We start from the raw sequence: 23,009 nt of genomic DNA, 5'->3' as shown, positions 1-23,009 counted from the left end.
GGAATGCCGGTTGATTTAGTTTCTCTTGCCATCTAGAATGTTTTATTGATCAGCTGAATCTCTTAATTTCCATTGAAGTGCGAAATTACGATCATTCAAACCACATCCTGTGTGTGTGATATATACCCTACGATGTGTTCAATTACGTAGTGCGCGTGATAAATCTTCTCGTGCGCCAAATCACACTTTGTATGATCATCTTGTGATCGCGACAGCGCTGTTGCACAACCTTATTATGCCATATGCGGTCATAGAGGTCAAGTATACGGCTAATCCAGGTCATGACGCACCCACATCTCACCAATTTGACTAAAGTCATTTCTTCGCTTCAAAGTTATTGGGCGATGTAAATTGTCCAGTTTCAACAAACAGTCTGACTGAATTTTCACAATTTAACACGGGCAACGGGGCCACGTCATCTTCGAGATTAAAGTGTTTGCTCAGTTATGCTTGCACGACAGTGCTAGCTGTACACAAAATAATGACGTAACTGCATCGTGATCATGAAGAAGTAAAACTCAAATCATAATAGGTTGCATTTCAACTATTATCTATAAACAATAATTACATCGGTGGTCAAATTCATTAGTAATTCCAATCAATTGCGACAAAAAATCAGCGTTAAATCTGAATAATACAACTCCTTGGTTGTGAGTAGCAGCTAACAGAAGAAATCGCCCATTATCGAGGCAAATTAACAGGGAGGGGCGGAATTAAAGCAGATCATGAGATATTCATAATATCACGTGATCAGAATATGTATCAAGAATATAAAATATTTTTGTTTTCGGTATAATGTGCTACTTTCCACGGTGGTGCTATTAATTTGCCTCCGTACAGACGACAGAATATTTTAACATGCAAGAGAAACAAGACGATTTAAATTGGCTTCAAGTTACACCGTGACAAGATAAATCAATTATATATAAGGCACACGAACTAGTAATAATTCAACACATTTCAACCAGTCCTGAAAACCTCTGACAGACGAGCAAGGAAACGTAAAATAACAAAATGTTGTGAATTATCAACATTCCCCCAATCCAAAGTTTCACATCACGCGACCTACGATTCTACAGTGTAGTCAAGGTCAGGATGAGGCTCGGTGGCTTGTTAAGAGTAGATATCTGGACAATGTCAGCTTGATCCAAAGGCTTGAGCCCATCCTGCTTGGGGCTGAGATTGCTGTGCTTGTCCCACCTAGAAAAGTGATGTGTAAGATATAATGATTGTAAGATAATGATTGTTTAAAAGTTGTTTCGACAAACAATCTTCACCACCTCCCAGTCATTACCTATTCAGCTACCTACATTTAAAACTACACCAAAAGTATGAACAAACAATGAAATGTGTAAAAAGCAGCTGGAGCCTGTACCTTTAACTGTTGTAGTTGACGCTGGACGCTCTCGAATTGTTGTTGTTGATTAGCTGCATTGACTTGTCCCATATTATATCCAAAATGCTGCTGCTGTCCCTGCTGCTGGCCCTGCTGCTGGCCCTGCTGCTGCTGTCCCATGTACATTGCCTGCATATTATTCATACCCTGCATATTATTCATACCCTGCATGTTATTCATACCTTGCATATTATTCATTCCCTGCATTCCGTTCATCTGCATACCTTGCATATTCATGGGTTGGACATTTTTCATTTGCACCCCTTGATTCAGTGCCATACCATTTGGCATCCCTTGTTGGTTAAACTGGGCGAATTGCTGTCCGTTAGGCTGCTGGAACTGATGATTTGCAGCAAACATTTGGGCAGAGGGATTAAACTGTTGCTGAGGCTGCTGCTGTGGCTGCTGCTGTTGCTGTGGCTGCTGCTGTGGCATTGCCATCAGGTTTGGTTGTTGCCCAAACTGCTGTCTGAATCGTGGAGGTTGTTGTTGTTGGGCTCCGAACTGAGCTTTCTGTTGGGGCATCACGAACTGTCCGGTATTCTGTGCCCCAAACTGTCCGTTACTCTGCATGGTCCCAAACTGTCCGTTAGACTGAGGTACAGCTCCAAACTGTCCGTTAGACTGAGGTACAGCTCCAAACTGTTGAGCGGGTTGTCCGAAGTTAGCGGGAGGTGCAGCAGCGTACAGGGACATTATGGAGTCTTTAAAGCTCTGTTTGGGTTCCTCTTTAGTGTCCGTTAGTAAATTACTAGCAGGTGGCTGAGCAGCAGAGGTGGCAGGAGCAGCAGGTGCGGGGGCTGCTGATACCATGTCTCCGAATATATCAACCAGATCTGACTTTACTGAAGACACTGGGGCTGGGGTTGCTGAGGTCATTGATACCTGCGGGGTTTTGTTCTGTTAGGTGAACAAGTGAACAATATTCTGTAACATAGCTCTCGATATTATGTCTAGCAAAAGTCAATAAGTCTTAATATTAATAAGAGATTAAGGCAGTTTCTAATACTCTTAAGTACGTCTTAGTAATGATAAGTGTAAGGCAGTTTAGATGAATAACGTCCTAAGATTTAACAATAATAATATAACACACAATACATTGTACATACACAGTACACACTACACAGTACACAGGTACACCTCATAGCATCATTACTGGATACTAATTACATGGAACCCATACCTTCTCTTTTATTGTATATATTAACGTGACAACACGGGGGAGAGGATCTATTTCTGGTTGTTTCTGGACAAATTTAACAAAAATACCCCCCCCCCCCACGGCCCTCATATACACTACACAGTTAGTACCGATACTGTGTATAACCCGATATAATACTATGTATTTAAAACACTAAAAGTACCTGTAGTAAGCTGGGTACTTCAGCTGGGGGCTTTGCAACAACAGGTGCTGGTTTTCTTGCTGCCACTTTAGGTGGAACGTACGCCTGAAAAGTCAATATATTGAGTTATTTGTAACTAAGATATTATCTATCATTAATATTCAGATATCATACATATTCGCTACTTCGTACTATTAATGTCATTGTTTTTTCGCACCATTGAAATCATACTGAATGGTAATACAAATATTGGATGAATCATGAAATCACAAAATATTATACATATTAATAATAACCATTACGATCTATGTCTTGAAAAAACGTCAATGATATATTATGGAATCGTGATAAAGTCATTGTACAGTCGTCGTGAATATGTTATTGAGATTACAATAGCAGCGTATTTGTTGTACTTAGGATTTGTCCTATTATACAACTACGCAATATCATGCTAAAACGCATTAATATATTCAATGGTATTCACCTACATCACAACAGAATACATAATATCTACCCTATAAATAAAGTGCACTAATGTGTATTAGTAAGTTAGTATTATTATGTACGCTTGACAGCTCGCAGCATATCGATCATGAGTGTTCGTCAAATGTATACATGATAACATGATGACAATCTTACTTTTGAGTTTAGGCCGAACTATTAATATAGTTTTTAAATAGAACGATTAATATAGTTTTATCGACTTGGACGACGGTAAACATTGTACGCCATTCTTGTAAAAAGTAATAGAATATACAGTAGATACACTGCCATAATAAACACACTGCCATAATATAATACAGTGGCTTGAAACTTTATCCACCATTTCGATATCATACACGAATCTAACATCTTGTGTTGCTGAGTATATTTTAATTAAGACAGGATAGTCTATAATATTTACCTCGGATTTGGTCTTGAGCGGAACAACAGGAATGCTCCTAACGGGAGCATTAATAGCCGCCGGCTGCACCACTTTACCGGCCACTTTACCGGGCTTAGCCGCCGGCTTACTTCCACCCCCACTACCAGGGTGGTTCTTGACGCTGGTTGCGTAGTCGAAGTTCTCGTGGATGTACAGTTTTTTGTCGTACTTGTTCCGTATGAACTTCTCCACTCCCGGATCGTCGGAGGGGCGTCTGAAGTCACTAGGCAGTTTGTACTCGTAGAACTCGTTAGCAACGGCGTTACCCCAGGCTAACATGTTGTCCAACTGAAGTGGAGATGTTTAATTAGCAACGGCGTTACCCCAGGCTAACATGTTGTCCAACTGAAGTGGAGATGTTTAATTTGCAACGGCGTTACCCCAGGCTAACATGTTGTCCAACTGAAGTGGAGATGTTTAATTAGCAACGGCGTTACCCCAGGCTAACATGTTGTCCAACTGAAGTGGAGATGTTTAATTTGCAACGGCGTTACCCCAGGCTAACATGTTGTCCAACTGAAGTGGAGATGTTTAATTAGGTAGACAGAGAAAATGATTATTCGGTATGCAAGTTTGTCATTACACCATTTTAGGTTCGCCCAGGCCACGTACGTACGTAAAGTATGCTCGCATAGCTCGTGTTCCTATATTATGTTGTGGTCCCTATTAAAACCTACCATATTGGGCGGGTTCCTGTTACTATATAGTTATTGTACACACTATCGAGTATAAAATAGCAGGAATGCTGATGTACACTAAAACTGACTCAAATTATCCTTAGTCACATAGTTATTAGTTACACAATAATAATCCACACAAAGGGTCTTGTGGAACCTTTTAAACAATGTTAGGGCCGTTACTGGATGATGTTACAAAATAAGGTCAACCCAAACAGCCAGCACTGTTTATTATTAAGCAGAGTTTTATAACAAGAATTAATAATTATTGTGAAAAATATGAAGTTGGCGGTTGGTATTGTTTGAAATTTCACCCTACCTGGTTTAATTTATTGTGAATGATTTGTGACCAGCTTTGCTTACTGATCAATGTTTATTTCAAAATATATATAAAATAATTATAGACACAAAATTGCTTCAAAAGTATTATAATATTCTTGATATCTCCGAACCTTAACATAACTTATAATTTATGTTAAATAACTTATAATTTATGTTAAATAACTTATAATTTATGTTAAATGATAATTGTGAATGTTAATCAGGCAAAATATTTAAAAAACTTACTATAACAACTTCTCAGAGATGAATGCCGACTAGTTAAGCCAGTTAGATATTAATTATGCTAATTAGGCTCTCAAAGACTGTAAAGTCTTGTAGGATCACTCACAAAAAGCAAAATACTGTAAGTTAAAACATGTTGCAAACACTGAAGCTAGCAACGTTAAATCGAAACAATTAATTCGCATTCACCACAGAAATACATTACACAATAAATACAGGATCTATTAACGTGACGCTGTATCTTTTTAAACCTAATTAACTTTCTGTCAAACAGTTTTAATACTAAGTTTTAGACACCTGATTTAAAGTATTCCCAGTATTTTTAAATATTTGGCACGTGAGAAGATCCTGTAAATTCCTAAAGAAAATATGTGTGATAAGGTGGAGTTCGATTACGTTGTAACTACCTTGTAGTATGTTGTGAATAACATATTGTCTGGTAAATACATAATGTAATATGGCCATATACCCTAATATATGGTATGGTATTAATTATACATACCCAGAAATTAGCATCTCCCTACACTCTACAGGCTATCAATAACATTAAAATTACGTAATCAATGACGTAATCAATGACGTAAAGTTATGGTCTAATGACGTAGGAATATGGTATTAATTTAAACATACCATTCTAACTCCTAAATACATGTATATTGTAATATAGTAATTGGTCATATTATATACCCCTTTATATTATGTTTGTTGTTGATTTCAATAATAATCCTATCCAGTCATTGTCTTATGATCCTTAAGTTTACCGCACAGTATTAAATACGTAATTTATGGTCTTACATGCCCTTATATGGCATTGTCTATATAATTTTGTTAGCAACATGCTGCAGGCTTCCAATAACACCAGCACGTGACATATTACGTCATACTACGTCATATTACGTCATAGTAAACCTGTGTGTACCTTATATACACATAATTCAAGTTATAACATCCCTCATTTCCGGATATTTCTGCAACATTAAACACATTAGTGAATAGTAGGTCGTACATCACGACTGAGTAGGCAACTAGAATAATAGAATATACGGCGTACTGTAATGGCCGGCGGTGTAGTGGTAACACGATCGCCAACCAAGCAGAAGGCCCGGGTTCAAATCCGGTCGGATGCAAGTCGGCCAGTTACCAAGCTGTGATTTGGTACAGCTTCGGCTGGTGATACACACTCTCTGGCTCGTAGGACTAACCCCCTACAGCTAGTATAGTGCCTCGGCACAGAGTGGCTTAGGGTTACCGAAAAGGAGATTTAAAGCACCTCAGGCCATCCCAACTTGTGGGAGAGACCTGCCCTTGTATCTTGTTGTTTGTTGTAATGGTACACGACTGTCCACTATGCTATACTTTATGATCAGTAAGTGGTCATTTATCTAGGTTTCATCTACAGAGAACTGGTAGTTTGTTGCTAAAAACAAATGCCAAAAAAGATGACCAAATGAGCTCATAGTTGCAAGTGACACTGCATTATATTGGGATTTGAAACCAATAAACGCATCAAAGAAAGATACTCACTCGCTTCTTGATACTGACTCAGAGAGGAACTCAAAATGGTTGGAAAAGAAGTGACCTTTTCATACTGAGTTCGTTGATTTGGTAGTGGCTAGTTACTATTACAATTTAGCAAGAACTCATTGCTGCCTTTCATCACAGTTTACCAGTAAACTAAGTGCATCTTTGTCCTGAGGACATTAGAGCACAAGTAATCATCCTGGGTTCCAACTTCCAATGCTGTTCTCTAGTCAGGCAATAACATTTCCGAGCCCTTATATGGTACGGTAATGTGCTAGCACCTTGAAGGGAGCAATGCAAGCAGCCTTCTCCGGAGCACTGTATGCACAAGACTACTATGTGCTCAGTTTGCTCACTGTTTCTGCTCAGGTTGCTCACTGTTTCTGCTCAGTTTGCTCACTGTTACAGCTGAGCAGGCAGCTAGAATATACCAGCGCGTAAAGGTTTACCACTCTGAAGCCACTAACTGGGGTATATATACCGGTATATAACGTAGTTATAAAGCTGTGATAAAAGCCTAGTAACAATGGTGTCATGATTGTACCTGCTGTTTGTGCTCTGTATTGTATCTGCTAATGGTTAGATTGACTGTTATATTGTGGCTACAATCGTATTGTCACCAATCTGGGATATATCATACTCACAATGAATCTACACTACTATATGGGCGATTTCACGTAAAGTAAATTACACTTTGCACAAAAATTTGGCCTTATTCTGACTCTCAAGCATTACACAAACATAACAGAATCATGATAAATTGCATGAAACATCTCCTATGTACTCCACACACAGCTATATTAAGATTTTTACTCCAACTGCTATGGCTTTTGAGTGAGGCACGTTTGAAAATGTAAAGTAAATTACAGGGCACAAATTGACATTCCTGACCAACGTGTATTGAAATCTCATTTCGTGCCCAGGTGTGAGAGTAAACATTTAAATATTTTTCATGCACACTGGCAAATGTCTTGCCTGTACTGGAAAGGGTTTGTTTTGGTAAATGGTTAATAGCTGTGTTCTGTAGAAGCCTTTGTTCCTTGTAAAGTAAGTTACTCTTTTGTGTCAAGTAGTTTACACTGTTACACAATCCTTTGATTTTAACTGTTTAAAGCTGCCCCTTTGTCTTTAATTAGTTTGCTAAGTGTATGAACTATGTAATATATGATTAATAATGATATATCAGTTTATCATAAGCCAATTAAGGGGGCCGTGGGGGCCTTCATCAAAATTTTCTCGAAATTGACTTTATAGTTGTTTCTAATAAAGGGGAGTGATATCTATCAGATACTTTTGGTCCCATGGAAAAATATTGTTCCTAGACGAAATTATGATCGGTCAAATGTCAGCGCTTATGTGTAATTGTATTGTGCGAGCGATTTTCAATTTTTGAAAATCTTGGACCTCAAAAAATCGTCAAAAAACGAGGTCCAAGATTTTCAAAATCGAATAAAATATGTTTAAAGGCCTATCTCAAAATTCTGTCTGGCTCATCTCTTTTAAATTATCTCTAGAACATATCCTGAAAGTTTCAGGGTGATTGCTCAAAAAATGTAGGAGAAGATAGATTTTTAGACTCGATTTTCAGGACACGTGATTGAAAATCGCTTGCGCAATACAATTACACATAAGTGCTGACCTTTGACCGACAATAATTTCGGCTAGGAATAATATTTTTCCATGGGACCAAAAGCATCTGATAGATATCACTCCCTTCTATCAGAAACAACTAAAAAGTCAATTTCGAGGGAATTTTGATGAAGACCCCCGGCCCCTTTAATTGGTTGATTGATCCACTGATTGGGTCCACAGTTAGCCCAGTTATACAGAGTAGGTAGGTGGGCGTAAATGTACGAATGTTTCCCAGCTCAAAAATTTGTGTTCAAGCAGGCCACTGGATTTTCTGTAAAGTAAAGTATTATTTTCGAAAAGTCAATTTTTAACCATTTTTAACCATTTTTATAGATTTCTTTAATGAAATTCTGACCAGAACCAATCTATTATCACTTTTAAATAACTTTTATTCTGTTTGACAATCGTTACTTGTTGTGTTTTACTACTATTACTAAATAAAAAGCATATGTGTAAATTACTTGACACGTAAATTACTTGACATGTAACTTACTTGACGCTGGTATTGACATGATCTGATATCTATGGATCTAAATAAACAAGTACATTATGTCTTGACATCAGAGTTAGCTTGTTTTAGCAAGATTTCAGCAAGAAATAACATGAAATGTGGCCAGCAGAAAACTTTTTTGTTTTTTATGTATAGTAATTTACACTAAAAACAGGAGAAAGTAGAATAGCATTGCTCCGAATCTGCTTAAATTTTGAGTCCCAAATTTTGCATACAGCTCCAGTGAAGTGGTATGCACCTTTACAGATCAAGAATTAATGAATATTACAACAATCTCTTTTTAGTAAACAGCTTTTATTATAGAGTAGTTTTGGCCTGTAAAACATGACAATTTATGGGTATTTTGAAAACGCGATAACACAGAAACGAAGTGAGATATTTATAAGCGGTTTTTTGTGTCTTACAGTTTATGATCTTCTCTTTCAGACTCCAATCAAAGCTAGTTTCATAACTGAAATTTATTTTTTCCCCTCCTTGTTCATGTTTCATGAAATTGCCCATATAATAGTATGCTTTAACTGGCGCGACATCTCCCTAGGTTACGTCTATAGCCACTGGTTCTCGTACATACTGACATATTATGGACTAAGTACTGGTTCTTGATGGTATCTGTCTCTAGTAAAGTATATACATTGTACTCAGTACTAACTCAGTTTAGCTAATAATATAGAGGGATTAAGACGAGTTAACTCTAGTAAGGAATCTATATTCAGTATATTCGCATGGTCTTTGCTTGTGTAAAATTAAGGCTTTTTTGTGGACACATATTTTTATAAAGGAGTACATATTATGTTTGTTTATGTGTCTTCGGGTGCAGCTAAAAAGATATAAACTATAAAGCTGTAATTCGATTTTCTCAAAGCATATAATTATTTTGTCAGCTATATAATTATGCGATCTGAAGATCCTGGTTATAAGTGATTGGTACATACAATTAATACACAATACATTTTAATACAGAGTACATTCTAATTACAGGGGATTACAGTGATTATAGCTGGGTGATAATTAGACTCAGGTGTTTAAACATACATTGTGATGTACGTGCTAATTAAAGTGGTGATAATAAGATTCTCATTTAACCCAATTGCCCCCCCCCCCCCCTCAGCCCAATACGTCTTGTGTTAATGCTGATTGTATATAATATAGACTGAGAACAATGAGGAGAACAATGAGAACCAGGTCAGTGTTTACTGGATGTCAGGTTACTCTATATATTTACTTTACTACAGGCTCATTTAAATCCAGTGTAGTTATGTAAATTTAGCAGAAATTCGATTCCGATCATTCAAAAGCGCTCGTCTTCATGGCAATTTTAAATAGTTAGACAAGGTATTGCTAATTGGCGCCAAGAAATTCAGAATTAAATTTGAAATCATTTTTTAAAAGGACTGTGTCTCGACATACATTCAACAATCACATTGTAGTGATAAGTGCCAAAGTCCTAACATGCCGACTATCTCTACCTCACATTCCAGGCACAGTGTCAAGTTATTGTTAAAGAGCTGCTCCTCCGGGGAAAGCTTCTAGAATAATAATACTGAAACTGTATCCTGAGTCCTGACAGCTGATTACCATACAGACAGCTGTGTACAGTGTAGTGTTACTGTAATGTAGTGTAATGTACGGTATCTGTTATTAATGTACATCCTACTTCTAACATTACTGTTGTAGTACAGTGTCATCTCCTTACGTTAGGTGTATTGTATATTAGTGTGGTTAATGTACCTTACCTGGGAGGATTTCTCTGTAAATTTAGAATCTTATGTAAAGTTGTAATTTGAGCAGGAAAACGGTAGAACTGTAATACGCTACCTCGTGGCTCGTACATTATCATGGCTTGTGCGTAAAAATTACATAGTAAGAATACTTCTAGTCTCCATTCTTCTAGTCTCCATATTTAACTGTCAGACGTCAGTTATTATTAGAAATGATCCGTTAAATGAAAATTGAGGGTCATATTAAACCAGACCATAATACGGCAAATCAAAATAAGTGGAGATTACAAGGATGGTGGAGAACAACAAAAGAGTTTTGCAGGAGGCCCCATAGAAAAAAAATTAGATTATAAGAAAGTGTGCAGGAATAGGAACAGAGTTTTGAGTTTTGTAATAGGACGCACTCTAAGAGCACACCATAACACGTCCTATAAATTCCAACAGAATAACCCTTAATCTTCAGTACCTAGTACAGTGAGACCTGCAATCTAATAAAGCTAAATACATGTATTTTGAAGTTTTCAGAGAGCATCTCACTATATAAACACTTCCGCAGGTTAAAATCTTAAGATTTTAAGGACAAGTCGACAAACAATTTACCACAGTCTAGCTTGTCATACGCTGGACAAAAATTACAGCCATATTTTCTGTGCCTTCTTTTACAGAAATCTTGTCGAGTTAGAAAAATGTGAGAAATGTGCAAATAGTTTGAAGAAATATGCTGCACTTTTCATACATAATTAGCGAAATAGTGTTTACCTGTTCTTGAGTCCATGTATCGAGGTTGACGGATTTAACCTTAGCAATGTGCACTCCTAAGTTACGATGCATACCAGCGCATCTTATACAAATGAAAACACCTGGGAGGAGATTATTGTAACTTGTTATCAAATTACCCCAATTACTGAACGAGTGGACGCAAGCTTTTGATGGAATTTGAAAAATATCGTTTATTTATGATTAAATTGGTTAGTTACCGTGCATCTCATGATTTCTTAAGAAGATAACAATAAATCAATCCAATCAAAGTACTGTATAAATTATTGATTAACTAAAATATAATGCTCAGTCAAAATTAATCGCATATATAAATTATAATGTAAGCTATTAACTTGCAACCAACCTAAGTTCCAACTTGCCCATCTAGGACCTCTAGCTCTACAATCAGCACACACTCTGTTGGGATCATCCTTCAGTACCTCCAACAGTTGGTGCTGGAACTTCTCAGCGTCTGCTTTCTTGCTCTTCGAGCTCATCCTACAGGTATAAATGGAGTTTAGTACAAGTAACAAGTAATTATATAATATAGTAACAAGTATTATAATATAGTAACAAGTATTATAATATAGTGCACAAAACCGCCGCAGATAGTATGAGAGATTTGATGTCAATATTATAATAGAGTGAGAATTCATATAAAAATGTTAGCAATTTTATTTTATTTATGCTTCTAAGGAAAACTGGTTAACAGAAAAAAGCCCGATGATGATGATAAGGTACTAACAGTGCTACAAAAAGTGATTTTATTTCTTTCTGAGCGAAACTAACTAAAGACTGCTAAGTTTCTGAGCGAAACTAACTAAAGACTGCTCAGTTTTTCATCCTACTCAGATCTGTTTCAACGACTTCAATTCTTTTAACGCCCCGATATCATCCATCATCACCTCGGAAATAAGTTCCCAAAATATCCCTCCCGGCTTTGGAACACTAGTCATAGTTCTGATCACTTTAGTTGGAGTACAGATAATATCAACGGGGACATCATGACACGACAGAGACTCCAGGGGCAAACAACTACCTTCCACAACCTGTGCATCATGAACAACAGTAGCAATTGTCACATTGTCGTCCACCACACCCATTTCCCTGAGTATCCCATACTCCACCTCTCCGTAGCCCTTACCTTTACCAACTCTAGCACCCTGCAGAGTACAGGCAACACTTGCTACCACCACCAGATCTACTGGAGGTATTTCCGAGAGTTTACAGCGAATACCTAACTTGTTGAACCCTCTCTTACTGGCAGCAAACTTGTGGAAGGCAGGTTCAATACACGCTGGATCAAGTAGGTAGTAGAGGAAATCGTGCCCGGGTAACGGTGGGGTCAGGACCTTTTTACCGAACTTTAGAGCGAGGTGCCGCAGTGGTTCAGCATTGAGGCTGGGGTGTATCTTGATGGTAGTTGCAGAGCGGAACTCTCCTGTGGAACACAGTTTGTAGGCTGCACTTTTACTGTTGTAGAAGTTGGGGATACGGCCTGTGAGGGGGAGTGGGTATGGAACAAGCTGCTCTCTCTCCATCACCTCCCATATGCGTTCTCTGAGCGCTTTTTTGGGATCCTCTGATTTCACCTCCATTAATCTTCTAAACCATTCATTTCTAGAGCTTTGAAAGGAGTGAAGGACACAAGAACTGGAAATATATAAACACGGTGGTAAATGCATGTAAAAAATCAAACAGGCTGCAAGATATCTTTTCACATTGACACACTTACTTATAAAATGACCCTTAAATAAGCTAATTGAATAGGTAGAAAGATGAGATGTTTAAAGGAGTGTATGAAATTCGGGAAATGACTTTAAATACGACAATGTGTGAGAAATAATTTAAGTGTGAAACGAATTTTTTCGTGATATGTGGATTTACCAAGTTAATTGGATTTTAAGACTCTGGAATAAAACTTCAAATTATAAGAATGTATTGAGTCGAATTTCGTATACAAAAATCCAATATTGAAGATTCATAACGTCGTTTAACATCTCGTAAGATACATAGAAAATGAAATGTTCACAAAAATTTTCTATCTGAACAGAAATGAATGAGTTTTACACACCAAAGATTACAATTGAAATTTGAAACTACAGCAAGTGAAGTCCATCACCTGTTATTTGAGCTCAACGTGTCCTGCACTAGAAAACTTAAAGATCCGTTATAATATCTATATTCACTAGATTTACAATATAAATAAGTAAGCATACTATTACTAATTCATTCTTGATTTCAGATCAGGAGAAAAAATCTAACATCTTCAATTTAGAAAACAATTATCTCAATAGCTAGCTGCCCACTAAATACTAACTCAACTAATCCAAAACAATTTAATTTTGCCGTTTAAAAAAAGAATTTTGCAGAAATTAAACAACCAAATTTGCAACCTGATCAATCATTACGTATTGCATTTTTAACACATGTTCAAAATATCTATAAAATGGTAATTTTACAATCCGAGTATTCATTATTGAATATTCTACTGCTACCTACAATGCTAATAATTATTTTTTAAGTTGAAGTAACACTGTCCCTGCTTGCAGTGATTCGATCAAAACTCTGTGACATAAAATCAGCAAACGGAGTCGTCAAGGATATTTTCCTCTCTGAGTTGCTTTTGGAGATCGTAAAATGGAAAATTTCTCCATCAGAGCCGTAATCACTGACTGTAGCCCAAGTGAAGTTTTTGATCTGATCTTGTTTCTCCCCCGTCAAAAGGCAGGCTTGTATTGAAATCTTTTGAAAGGAAATTGACAAAATAACATGTCCATCTTTACGACTGTCACACGCACAGTGAGGGAATGAGACTGTGTTGTAACCAGGACATGACTGGACCACTTCCAAAAACTCTCGCTGAGTAGAGATATGCTGAGTGCGCTTAAGCTCTATCTCCTTTCCTGTTGTATCAAACGTTTTATTGATCAGATCATCTACAGCTTGTTGGTATAAGATGTTCAAGCAGGCTGGGTCCTCAGCGATTTCGTTTTCATCTTTGCTCGAGAAAATAAACTTTTTAAATGTGAACTTCAGTGTTCCTGACTCATTATAGTTTTGTACATGTAATTCAAGAGGCTTTTCACTCAAAGAAAGGGGAACCTCAAAGACATCTGCATCACTTGATTTGAAAACAGAGAAGTACTGTGAGTTTTCATGTGAAATGTTTATCTTATCACAGATAGCTTCTATGAGCTGCTTTACATAAGACTCAGTAGGAATATTTACACAGATTGAGCTTCGATCAGGCAGGAGAACTTTGATATCAGCATTATCTGGTTCACTTTTAGATCCAACGGATGAAATGTCTGCCTTTTCGTTGTTTTTGTCATTGTTAACAAGCCCAAGGAAATCTTGAATATAAAAATGGTTAAACAATTGAGCCACCGAACAAACTTGAATGAGCCACTGTTCAAGTTCTTTGTGTCTTTTTTCTAGCTGTGTTTGACTCAATTGAAATGGCCATTTTCCCGGAAATTTTGGAAAGTCAAACTGAAAGAACTTGTTTTTCAGATCAACTTGCAGATCATGAAAGTTTTTGTACCTGTGAGAGCATAGAAATTTGCCATCAATGTACACATTATAGTAAACAACAATTTTTCCATTTTCGTCCTTTTGGGACATACTTGGAATGGTCACATCAACTTTATGGAGTTCAAACTCGTCCTCACTACAATATGATACTGACTCTCCATCAAGACGCTCATTCTCTTTAGGGGGTACGCTCATAAGTGACATCCTCAATTTCTCTGGGTTAGATTTTATCAATTCAATAACTTTGGAGTGAGATTCCCCTTCCACATTGATCCCATTCACCTCCAGAATTCTGAAATTTAAACAATTAATATGAGGATGAAAATTTTGATTTACCCTAGATAATAATATTCTAAAACACCAATAATGATGTCACACATTGATAAGAATCAATTGAGAAAAGACAATTTTTTTGAGAAAAGACATTTGTCAGTTTAAATAAAGTACTTAGTCCTGACATTCTCGACAACTCAGTTTAATTACACAATTACCTGTCACCCATGAGAACTCCTGCTGCGTCAGCTGGGCCCCCAGGAATAACATTGCTGATGTGTTGCAAAGGAGGGTACAAGCTGCCATTAATAGATTTTAACTGACCACCTTCATCAATTTGACCTCTGACATTAAATCCAAAACCCTGGATTCCTTTCACTATGATAACACAGTGGGGTGCATAGGGTTCATGTTCTTGGTCAGCATTCTCATTTTGTAGAGTCATCATTGATGACAGAACCACTTGACATAGAGCCCAAGTTTTCTGGATGAATAATAATAATTAATAGTTAATAGTTAATAGTACTATGTTTACAGTATGCACTAAAGGGGTATCCTAGGAATTTTCTTTGAACTTTTAACAGGTACCCCTCCTCAATCCTCATTTAACCCTCAATTAAGTTTCCTATCATTCAGCTAAATCGATCGAGGAGATTAGAATGAAGGATTAAGGATTAGATTTTATGAAATAGCAAAGGATTGTATAATAGTGCACAAATTATTTAATGAATCATGATATACCTCTGGAAGCAGACTATTGTCTAATACTGAAGGGATTAATTTCATAGAACAAAATCTGGCAGGTTTTACGTTTTAGCCCAGGGCTGATTTGTGTCTTTATCCTGTTTTTATCCAACTTACTGCAAAAGTTTGAATATATGTCATGTCCATGATTGTGCAAATGGTATTAGAGAATATTAAGATATAAGGCATCATGGTTCGCAGTTTCTCTTTACAGTTTGTTCCAACTTCCAAACACAGGAAAAAAGTCCTACTGGAAATCCTCAATTTGACAACGCTGGCAGAGCGGCGAATACGTGGGGACCTCATAGAAGCTTTTAAAGTAACAAGTGGTTTAAGTTTTAACTGATTATGATTGGGGATGTTTAGAATTAGCAGATCCGGTCTTAATCTTGTTTGAAGAAAGCAACAGATGCAGTAGAAATTTAACTAAAATCAAGAATATCCAGAAGTCTTTTCTCCCGGAGCGAGTTATTCCATATTGGAAAAAACTCCCTCCGGACGACAAGAACTCTGTGACAGTTTTAGGCTTTAAAATTAAATTACAAGGATTTCAGAAAGATATGATTTCTAAAAGGATTACAAATGATTGCTTGTTTCGGGATGTTTCTAATGAAGTTTTATAGTAAGAATCGAGGGAGCCAGATATGTCAGTAATAAAGAAAAACCTAACGATTATCTTTGGTTTCATCCTTGTGTGGCAAGGTTTTGAATAAGGATTATGTTTTTGATAAATATTTTTTAAATATTGTATTTGATAAATAATTAAATAATTAATGTTGGCACATGGTAGGGAAATATTTGTTATGTATTTTTTCATTGTCATACGTTGTATGACCCGCCGCGCACGAAGTGCGCGGCTCCCCCTGTAGTGAAGACACTATAGTGAAGCGACCGTGGGGGTCACCACGTGATACAATTTTTTCACATGCGATGTGTTATATTGTTGATTTATGTTATTTATATATTACTAACCAATTGCTACTGTTTTAGCCTTTAATGTTTCACCACTAGAGTGTATCCTTTGTCTCAACGATTCAACAAATGGCGACGAGCAGTAAGTGCGAACCTTTAACCGCAAACTCGTGTATTCGTTCATGGTTCGAACGGTACGAGTTTTTCCTAGCAGCAGGAGATCGTTCAATATTTTGTTAACGGGTGATACTCGTAAAATATTTGTTTATCAAATATTTGTTTCTGGTTTCAAGACCGCGTCGACGAGTCCAACTCAGCGCGCGTCCTGGTAGGTTATAAACCTACAAATATTTTGTAGACATGTACGTGTGATAATGTGATCAGTGATGTCATAAATTTTACTTTGCTTTACTTTACCTTACCAAATGTTTTATTTATTCCGACCAATGCGCCAAAATGAATTTTTTGATGAAATATGGAGAAATAAAAAATTGTAATTTTGCGATTTTCAACATGTACGCTATTTTTGTTAAAATAAGATTGTTGAGTAACAACTTGTAAAATGTTAAGCAGTAGCAGTGATGTCATTTCGAAAATCCCAATGGTGTAGATTTTAAATTGAGTAAAATGACACAACATCTTTTTAAATTGTGAGAAACATTTTTTTGAGAAAAGACAATTTTATTATATATCACCAATTCAATACACAATCAATTAATAAATATATATCCGAATAAACTTGATTTGAATTGATGCGTTAAAATAATTGTAGCTAGGTTTATAACCTACCAGGACGCGCGCCGAGTTGCATTCGTCGGTACGGTCCTGTTATATATTTGAAACAAATATAAATATTTTACGAGTATCACCCGTTAATGAAATGATAAAAATATTGGGTCTATATATCAGCCTATCTTTAGATCCAATACCAGATACAAGTGCCAGATCAAGTGCCAGGTAATCCTAACTTTGTCATTTGTAGCGCGATGCACTACTGGGTCGCGCCGCGCATCAAATAATTCTTCTCGCCACCACGTATGCAGATCGGCGAGATGCGAAGGATTGACATCGTGAATCAAATCCTAACTATAACTGTACCACTACCAGAGGCGGCTATTGAGGGCGTCCAGTTATTCACTGAAACGTTGGAATGAAAGCGCACGCATGATTTTTTGAAATTTTGTGTTGTTGGTCGTCCAATCCTACCTTTGGACGACAAAGCCTAGCCGCGCAGTTTTAACACATTGTTAATTGTAAACGGTACAAAGCACATCAAGCGCATCCCACTATAGGTAATTTATATGATTTGGTCGTCCAGGACACCTTGCAATTTGAACTATTGACTGCACTATCATACTGCGCGGCTGAGATCGTATACGTGTGGTGTCTTGTTTCACCCATATTATAAGTTTTTGGTTTTGTTTGCAGTCGCCGCTAGCTGTGAAGTGGGACACATTAAATACATGAGGCCCTGTGTGTAATGTAATTGGTAGTTTGGAGGGAGCGTGGGCCCGGCCCCAAGTCTCCCACCCCTGAACCCTTCACCTAACCATGTGCTTTCGCGCCACTGCGGGCGCGCTTGTTTCACAAGTCAAGAAAAGCCGTGAGGCGGGCGCGCGCTACTGCAAGCGCAAGGGCTCTGGATAGAGCAACCTGAACCCCTTGATCCTCAGTCTGTCGATTGGACACCCAACAAAACTGCCAGCCACCTCCCACGAGCCGCCTCTGCGTAGTACAATACAGCCAATCAGAGAACATAAATCCGCAAAGTTAAAGCTGCGCACTTTTATACGGCCCATAATAAAACTTTTCGCGATAATTCAAAATCTATAATTTCCTTAACGGGTGATATAATTGGAGGACTTCGCCGCTTCGACGCGCCGCGCGAACTAGCATTCTTGTCGAACTAGCATTCTTGTCGAACTAGCATTCTTGTCGAACTAGCATTCTTGTCGAACTAGCATTCTTGTCGAACTAGCATTCTTGTCGAACTAGCATTCTTGTCGAACTAGCATTCTTGTCGAACTAGCATTCTTGTCGACGATCGTTGCTCTGCTTTGCAGAGCAACGATCTCGACGGATTGACATCGTCAATCAAGTGATATAAATACTCGTAAAATATTTGTTTCAAACGAACGTCCAACTCGCGCGTCTTGGTTTGGTAGGCGCTGCGACCTTTTATTTGGTATGGCCCAAAATTTCATGATCATTATAGTTTTCGGGATAACTCAAAATTTACAATCTCTCTAATGTAATTGACCATTGTTAATGGTCTGGTCCGGTGCGCGCTACTTCGTAGCACTTGCCGTCGGGCATTTCGAGAAGAAAGCGGCGCGCGCTACTTCGAAGAAATTTAGACGAGTAACATTCGTCAATAATGTAATTTTCCTCGTGCGGAGGAAACGTTATTTTTTTGAATCACGTGGTGACTCCCACTGTCGCTTCACTATCTAGTGAGTTTCGACGATACAGGGGAGCCGCGCACTCGTGTGCGGCGGGTCATACAACGTATGACAATTATTTTTTACAAATGACAAAACAATCATTTTAAAATATAAAAATCTTGCTCTTACCGTACCAGAGCCCTTTTGCTTGCAGTAGCGCACGACCGCCGAAGGCGGCACAGTGAAATACAAGCGCGTCACGCAGTACGTTTAGACACGTACATTGTAGTTGTACATGGCTATGTGAACTAAAAACCTGAAGTATTTATATCTTTTAATTTTAAAGTTATGCCCGTGTCAACTGTCAGTAAGGTTTCGTGGGCCTGATCTAGCCAGCCCACCAGAAAAACTAAGAATTTGAGAAGAAAAACAGATAATCTATAAACGCTTTTAAAAACGAATACTTTTAGTTTTATCAACAATAGGACAGATAAATTATAAATCACTAATTCGCATTATAATTATGCTATGCAATGATGTCGCTCGATGAACAGCATCAATTTTGTGTATGTTGGCCGGAGGGACATTCTGGATAATATTAATAATGAACCATAACCACAGTGAGACTAAAGTGCAAAGAAACTGCTACTGCTGCTGTCGCGCGCGCGCCATTTGCAGCAGTTAGTAGCAGTGAGCAGCAGATTCTTGGCACTTTAGTCTCCCTGTGTAACATCAACTAATAAATGCCCTTCCTAAAAATCTGTACAATAAGCACTATAATTCATAAGCGATAACACTAGGATTAACTATAAGTGCAAAGTGGTTTATTATCAAAATGAATTCGGAAGCAATTATAATCTAGTTCTGACCAGTAAAATCAGGCATTACAAAAGAAATATAATTGAAAAACTAATCATATAAGTGATATACCGATTCTATTTTCGGTGACTCTGAAGACAAACCTTCGTTTCTGTACTTCTATAACAGTTACCGTATCGGAGATTATTTTCGTCAGTTATAAACTTCTCTATCAACGACCAACGAATAATCAGGAATCTGTATTATATGTTGTGCAAATAATTCTGATCTTGGTTAAAAATAAGATTGTTTGGACCGTCAGGGATAACTGTCACCAAGATGTAATTAGATCGAACGCAGAAATTAGAGCGAACCGGTTCGATCTAAGAATTAGATCGAACGCGCGGCGCGGCTTTCAATGTATTTGTATATGTATCTCGCGCCAGCGTTCGATCTAATTCCTAGATCAAACCGGTTCGATCTAATTTTTGCGTTCGATCTGATTACATCTTGGTGACAGTAACATTTCCGCCATATTTTACGTTTGTTGTTGGTATCAACAGCAGTACTGCAGCTGCAGTACTGCTGTATATATCAACAGCAGTACTGCAGTGCTTTTTTGTTGTGTAACTAACGAAATGTTCGTTTTATAAAATACATTTTTTCTTCGTCGAATATGTTTTTCAGCACATTTAGTATAAATTTATCTTCATTTTATTTTTATAACTATAGCTAACAAAAATAATCTCTGACGAGGCAAGCCTTGCTGAGCAATAAAGCAGTAAGCTAAGTACAAAAATTGAAGCTAGAAAACAGTTAACACTATAACACATATTCTATAACTTGTTAAATTTTAGCATTATTACAAAAAATTAAATGCTTCACGTAGGAACAAGTTCTATTCTTTACTAAGCAGGATATATAGGTACAAAATTGACCTGCTAACAGCCGGACAGCCTAGCCGGTTAATAGCCGGTTAATAGCTATTACCCATTTGCCAAAAGCTGTTCAATCACTCTAGCTCCTTTGGAACAGGACAGCTAATAACGCTTGATTTTAACAACTGCTGATCGTTATCAACACTTTTACAATCACAAATTACTGGAACTCATTAAATTATCACTATATTCATCGTCAAAACTGTAGGAATCTCACATTTTCAAAACATGAACCTGATCAGTGGGCGAGGCCTTTAGTGCACAATATTCATTAATCATTGTAACAGTACGATCGATAATCAAAATTACAAAATCAGATCGAGGTGCCACCAGTTTTCTCATTCTTATACATTCACTCACAGGAAAACGTCCACGTCGGCAAAAAGCAGGCCGCTAAGATATCGACATTTCATTAGAATTAAATTAAATGAAAGAAATCTAGAGGCAAGCTTTATACGGCTGTGTATAAATTATGTGTTTGTTAAACATGTTGTGTTTGTAAGGTGGATATATCAAACTTTTAATAAATCCGCATATAACGAAGAATGGCAAAGTTGGTGCAAACCTATCCTCTTGGATTTTGCCATGTTTGAGTGTGTATGTAACTTAATCCAAACTTGAATATCGTTCCAACCTCCAAAAACTGAAATCCAATTTCGACACCTCTATAGAATATTTACAATGTCAAATGTACATAAACTCGTAATGTTATTGATTGCCTTGTTGGATTAAACTTCTCTCTAACATAACCATCATTCCAAAAAAACTTTACATCAGCCATCCAAGGCTCTTGATGCAATTTTACCGCATTTTACCGCACTGAAGCAGTAAATATCCGAAATGTTATAAAGCCAGGCCAGCTTGATATTAAGTGGAAATTTGATCGATAGCCCGGTCCGAAATATTGTCACACAACACGAAATAAAACGCGGGAGAAATGTTTCCAATGTTGGGCTGATTGTTATTATTTCACCGTCTGGGAGTTGGTCTGTTTTCTATCATCTCTCTTTGAGTCGGGTCCTGGTTTTCTGTTTCTCGACATTTTTATCGGAGTAGTTTTCGCTGTCGTAGGCAGTGACGTTCGTCGGGGTGAGTTTGTCTGCGAATGGTTTGGTTAACGTGGAAGGTTTTCAAAATAAATCTTAGAGGTCGACTACAACATGTTGAGTCTTGAGAGTTAGAAGTTAAGAATCTTCTTATCTGAAATTATAGGAATCCCAAAAGCAAAAGTTGTTACTTAACCTATGAAGACGTGTACAGCAATGAATAATAAAGGAGCGAAATATGCCATAATTATGTAAACACAGAATATAATTATACAACTACAAGACACCATATTACATCTAATCTGATAATAACATTAGTCTACGCAACATAACATTTTTTACACCCAATGATACATTGTCTTTTTCGTTAGTTGCGTTATGTTATAACTTAGTGGCAATAACTTAGTATAAAGTTGTAAGATATGACTTCCTACAACTACTCTAATAGCTCTCTGTTTGAGATAAAGAACGACGCCCTAAGATACACCTGGGCAGGCTGGTACATGTTCGTAGTGCTCAGTTCCGTCCTTGGAGACACCACAATCCTGTACGCTTCCATTAAATACAGGGCTTTCAACCTTAATAAAGTCATTGTAACGTTCATTCAGCACGTGGCAGTATGTGATCTGGTACTGTCTGTGATTGGAGTGCTGCCCATTGGTGTTTCAACGGTTATAGGTGGGGATGGTTGGGATATGGGGAGGTTCTGTAACTACACTAGAGTCTATGTGTCCTACTATTGCTACCCAGCTGGCACGTTATTAATCTGTGGCTTGACAACTACCAAGCTGCTGATGCTGACATACCCCCTTAGATCGAGTACTTGGACAAGTAAGCTTGCTCACAGAGTCTGTCTGGCTATCTGGCTGATCTCCTTCTACACCCCCATTACCTTTCTCATAGTAGACAAGGATGACATATACTTTGATTCCAGGATCTTTACTCACGACTACGGATTTTCCTCTGATACCTGGAATTTTCTGGCTCCGATAAGCTCGTTCCATATTCTGCTGACCCCCAGTGTAGTAACTGTAGTGGCCACAGTTATTCTCATCATAAAGGCAGTGGAGTGCTCACGAAAGTCTAATATAACTTTACGCTGGCAAGGAATCACGATGGTAATCGTTTCAGCATCCATGTACACTGTTTCAGTCCTCCCGCTCTCTATTTACTCTATTGCTGAACAATACGTGGAAAAGAATCCCGACCAGCCTAGCTCATTTTACACGCATTTTTACGGCGCCGCGTTCACGGTCCTTACCCTCAATGTCATAGCGAACTTCTTTACTTACGTTCTAACAGTTTCTGGATTTAGATCCTTTGTCATTTCA

The 23,009-nt window shown here is 37.6% G+C and overlaps 4 protein-coding genes across 7 annotated transcripts in view; all 4 read right to left on the bottom strand.

Moving 5' to 3' along the window:
- Nucleotides 1-526: 526 nt before the first annotated feature.
- The window catches only part of LOC134814772 (stromal membrane-associated protein 2-like), a 90,601-nt gene continuing 68,118 nt past the window's right edge, over nt 527-23,009 (bottom strand). Inside the window, exons 2-8 of one of the 3 annotated variants that reach the window (XM_063822988.1) lie at nt 11,411-11,544; nt 11,047-11,147; nt 3,644-3,952; nt 2,761-2,844; nt 2,026-2,281; nt 1,376-1,995; nt 1,035-1,200 (exon numbers count right to left, since the gene is read on the bottom strand). In XM_063822988.1, coding sequence (XP_063679058.1) covers nt 1,138-1,200; nt 1,376-1,995; nt 2,026-2,281; nt 2,761-2,844; nt 3,644-3,952; nt 11,047-11,147; nt 11,411-11,543 — 1,566 coding nt within the window. In that variant the 5' untranslated portion in view covers nt 11,544 and the 3' untranslated portion in view covers nt 1,035-1,137. Of the gene's footprint in view, nt 1,201-1,375; nt 2,282-2,760; nt 2,845-3,643; nt 3,953-11,046; nt 11,148-11,410; nt 11,675-23,009 lie in introns of those variants that run through there. The other 2 variants (XM_063822986.1, XM_063822987.1) reach the window with 2 other exon arrangements.
- LOC134815687 (uncharacterized) lies at nt 11,774-12,668 on the bottom strand. The gene has a single exon (XM_063824249.1). It carries the CDS (start codon nt 12,642-12,644, stop codon nt 11,895-11,897), a length of 750 nt encoding a protein of 249 aa, XP_063680319.1. The 5' UTR covers nt 12,645-12,668; the 3' UTR covers nt 11,774-11,894.
- On the bottom strand, nt 12,975-15,344 carry LOC134814735 (sorting nexin-27-like). The gene is made up of 2 exons (XM_063822925.1): nt 15,075-15,344; nt 12,975-14,875 (listed from the first exon to the last, which is right to left on the bottom strand). The coding sequence occupies exons 1-2, from the start codon at nt 15,302-15,304 to the stop codon at nt 13,567-13,569; spliced, it is 1,539 nt and encodes a 512-aa protein (XP_063678995.1). The 5' UTR covers nt 15,305-15,344; the 3' UTR covers nt 12,975-13,566.
- Nucleotides 20,319-23,009, bottom strand: part of LOC134814776 (serine/threonine-protein kinase 33-like) — a 59,444-nt gene continuing 56,753 nt past the window's right edge. Inside the window, exon 15 of one of the 2 annotated variants that reach the window (XM_063822993.1) lies at nt 20,319-21,731. In XM_063822993.1, the coding sequence (XP_063679063.1) occupies nt 21,597-21,731 (135 nt within the window). In that variant the 3' untranslated portion in view covers nt 20,319-21,596. The remainder of the gene's footprint in view (nt 21,732-23,009) is intronic. The other variant, XM_063822994.1, reaches the window with a different exon arrangement.

This window comes from Bolinopsis microptera, chromosome 5, assembly GCF_026151205.1.
Source record: "Bolinopsis microptera isolate Bmic1 chromosome 5, MBARI_Bmic_1.0, whole genome shotgun sequence".
Lineage (NCBI taxonomy): Eukaryota > Metazoa > Ctenophora > Tentaculata > Lobata > Bolinopsidae > Bolinopsis > Bolinopsis microptera.
This window is presented reverse-complemented; position numbering and strand designations above follow the sequence as displayed.